General features: G+C 33.4%; 1 protein-coding gene across 1 annotated transcript; it reads left to right on the top strand.

The window, feature by feature from the left end:
- Positions 1 to 365: 365 nt before the first annotated feature.
- Positions 366 to 2120, top strand: LOC139515493 (uncharacterized). The gene has a single exon (XM_071305091.1). The coding sequence runs from the start codon at positions 366 to 368 to the stop codon at positions 2118 to 2120; it is 1755 nt and encodes a 584-aa protein (XP_071161192.1).
- Positions 2121 to 3340: the final 1220 nt, after the last annotated feature.

The following is a 3340-nucleotide window of genomic DNA, read 5'->3' as shown; positions in this document are numbered from 1 at the left end:
GTAAACAAGTAACAGTTCATTCGGTTTCGTCCATCCAGTGGGACTCACCATGATAACAGGTTATTCAGTTATCCTGGTGAGTCCCAATGGATGGATGAAACCAATTGTCAACGTGTGTACTTATCTTACTATCTATTATATGAATATATACCTCTATACATGTAAACTTTTCTTACACCTATATATACATATATATAATAATATTTTTAAATTTGCAAACTACATTTCACATCAAATAATAACAGTTCGTTAAAATATTGTCACTAGCGCTTTCATGCCTTCTGGCAATCTTCAGAATATATTACCGAGACAAAATTCAGGAACAGCTCAATGATAAACAATATTATCGGGAACTCAACGACAATATGGAAAAGAAAACTAAGAGAAATATAAACAAACTTATTTCAAAATTTCCTCATTGTACTACTGAAAAGGAAGTTGACTATCTTACAAAATTTGAGGTAAAGACAAGCAACTTTTATGGACTACCTAAAATCCACAAAAGTAAGGAAGTAGAAACAGCAGTTCAACAACAAAATTGCGCATATATCGAAATAAATTCACCAAAAGATTTAAAATTTCGGCCTATTGTTGCTGGACCGCAGTGTCCAACTCATAGATTGAGCCATTTCATTGACCTAATTTTGAAACCTTTATGCCAATATGTACCTAGTTTTATCCGTGATAATTTTGATTTTTTAAATCATTTACCAGCCGAAGTCAAAGAAGATGCAATATTGGTAAGCTTCGACGTAACAAGTCTTTACACCAATATACCGCACAAACTAGGATTAGATGCTGTAAAATTTTGGCTAGAGTCATATAGGCACATTATCGACCAAAGATTTTCGAATAATTTTTTGTTGGAGGGATTGAAAATCATACTAGATAATAACACCTTTTTCTTTGATGGAAAATATTATCTACAGATCTCTGGTACAGCTATGGGAACAAAAGTTGCTCCCACATACGCAACTCTCGTGATGGGATTTCTGGAGGATAAAATGTATCAACAAGTTGAAAGTGAATTTGATACAGCTTTTAAAGTGTACGTAAAATCGGAATGGAAGCGATTCTTAGACGACTGTTTTATCATTTTAAACAAAAGTCACAATTTAGAGAAGTTTCATAGTCTGATAAACACATTACATCCTTCGATTAAATTTACCATCGAATCTAGCGAACAAAGACTGCCATTTCTAGATATTTTAATATTAAAGAATGGAACAACCTTAACCACAGATATATATTATAAGAAGACGGACACCCACCAATACCTGAATTTTCATTCATGCCATCCTTCACATACGAAAAGAAACATCCCGTTTTGTCTAGCACGACGTGTATGTACAATTGTGAGTGATGATTTCACGAAGGAATTACGTTTGAATGAACTGAAGGTGTTTTTGAAAGAACAAAACTATCCAAACCCACTAATAGAAAAGGGAATAGAAAAGGCAAAAGCTATACCAATGACGGAACTCAGGTCCACAGCACGCAAAGAGAGTAATACAGAACTTATCCCGTTTGTTAGCACTCATAACCCGTACAATCCTGACATATTCAACGTCATAAAAGCAAATTTGCCAGTTTTACAAAAAACGAAAAAATTTAAAAAGCTTTTCCCTACAGAAAAATTCCTGAAAAGTAAAAGACAGCCTTTAAATCTTAAAAAGATTTTAACAAGGGCTAAGTTTTATGACCCAAATGGAATACAATACAACGTTTCAAAATGTAATGACCCTAGATGTGGTCTTTGTGAATACATGGCAACCGGCCCGCAAATAACATTGAAAAACGGCCAAACCATTATTCCAAATGCAGACATGAATTGCAAAACGGTAAACCTTATTTACTGTATTGTATGCAGCACTTGCAAGGAATGGTACATCGGACAGACTGGTAACTCAATTTGTCAAAGAGTTCGTGTTCACAGACAACAGATACGAGATCCATCCACACGAATGCAAGATGTGAGCGAACATTTCGAAACGTGCAGTAGTGGAAAATTTACCGTATATCCGTTCTATAAAATGAACGAATCGAACAAATATAAAAGACTGGCAAAGGAAGCACACTTTATAAAGGACTTTCAGCCAAAATTAAACGGATCTACTTAAACACGTTTGATTTATCTCCCCTTATCGTTATTGTAACGTAATAAACGTTACCAACGGCAGTGTCGTCAAGGACATTGTTAAAACGTCGCCTGAAGATTGCCAGAAGGCATGAAAGCGCTAGTGACAATATTTTAACGAACTGTTATTATTTGATGTGAAATGTAGTTTGCAAATTTAAAAATATTATTATATACATTCTGTACACCGTGTTTATTTACTTTTGCTACATATATATATATATATATATATATATATATTGTCTAGCGGGACGGCTGCAGTGCAGGCGATTTGGTGTCACGATATCACAGTAGCATGGGTTCGAATCCCGGCGAGGGAAGAACCAAAAATTTGCGAAAGCAAATTTACAGATCTAACATTGTTGGGTTGATGTTTAGACGAGTTGCATATATATATATGTCTAAGAATATAACTTAAACACGCTAATAAATACATTAAAACGTTCTACAAGATTTTAAATAGAAATACGCAATATTTCGCTTATTAAATTAGCTTCATTAGGCGTGTGCAGTTCTCAAGGTGAAATCGGATATGCATGACAAAAACATATTTTTGTAGCTTGAACTACACAAAATTTGAGGGAAAGTTTAACATATTCATTGACTGTAAAAAAAATATGATGTTTGTAGCTACACCGACATTAAGTTGGAGTAAAATTTTAACATATTTATTGATGTTCGAAATATTGTATGAATTTTTATGAATTAATTTGTATGATTTCAAGATTATTATTTAGATTTGTATTTTTAATCTTTTTTCGTCTCTCATTGAGTCCATCAGTTTCAAGAGTTCGTAACTACTGCATCATAAATGCCTCTCTCTTTTATCTTCCTTGTGTATCTCAATTTTGGTTTTTCTCAATGATTTGAAATGTGACGTTTTAAAGATTTCTTGTGTATAAAACGTATAAAAACGACCGATGGTTATTAAGTCGGATGTTAAATGATGTTTCTGGTTCACCAACATATTGCAACTAGCCAGTTCCACACGTTAGAACATAAATACAATTTTGCGCTTTGCAATTTGATGTTATAAATATGTTATATATATGTTCCGACCCATATGAGTATTTGGACTATACGTGTATGGTCATGACCATATGCGTATACTCTTATGGTCCGACCATATGAGTATAATACTCGTTTGGTTATTAATGGGATGGACTATATGAGTATTTAGACCATATAGGTATTTTTTTTCTA

Source organism: Mytilus edulis, chromosome 1, assembly GCF_963676685.1.
Source record: "Mytilus edulis chromosome 1, xbMytEdul2.2, whole genome shotgun sequence".
Taxonomy (NCBI): Eukaryota; Metazoa; Mollusca; class Bivalvia; order Mytilida; family Mytilidae; genus Mytilus; species Mytilus edulis.
The sequence above is the reverse complement of the archived record's forward strand: the minus strand, read 5'-3'. Positions and strand labels throughout refer to the sequence as shown.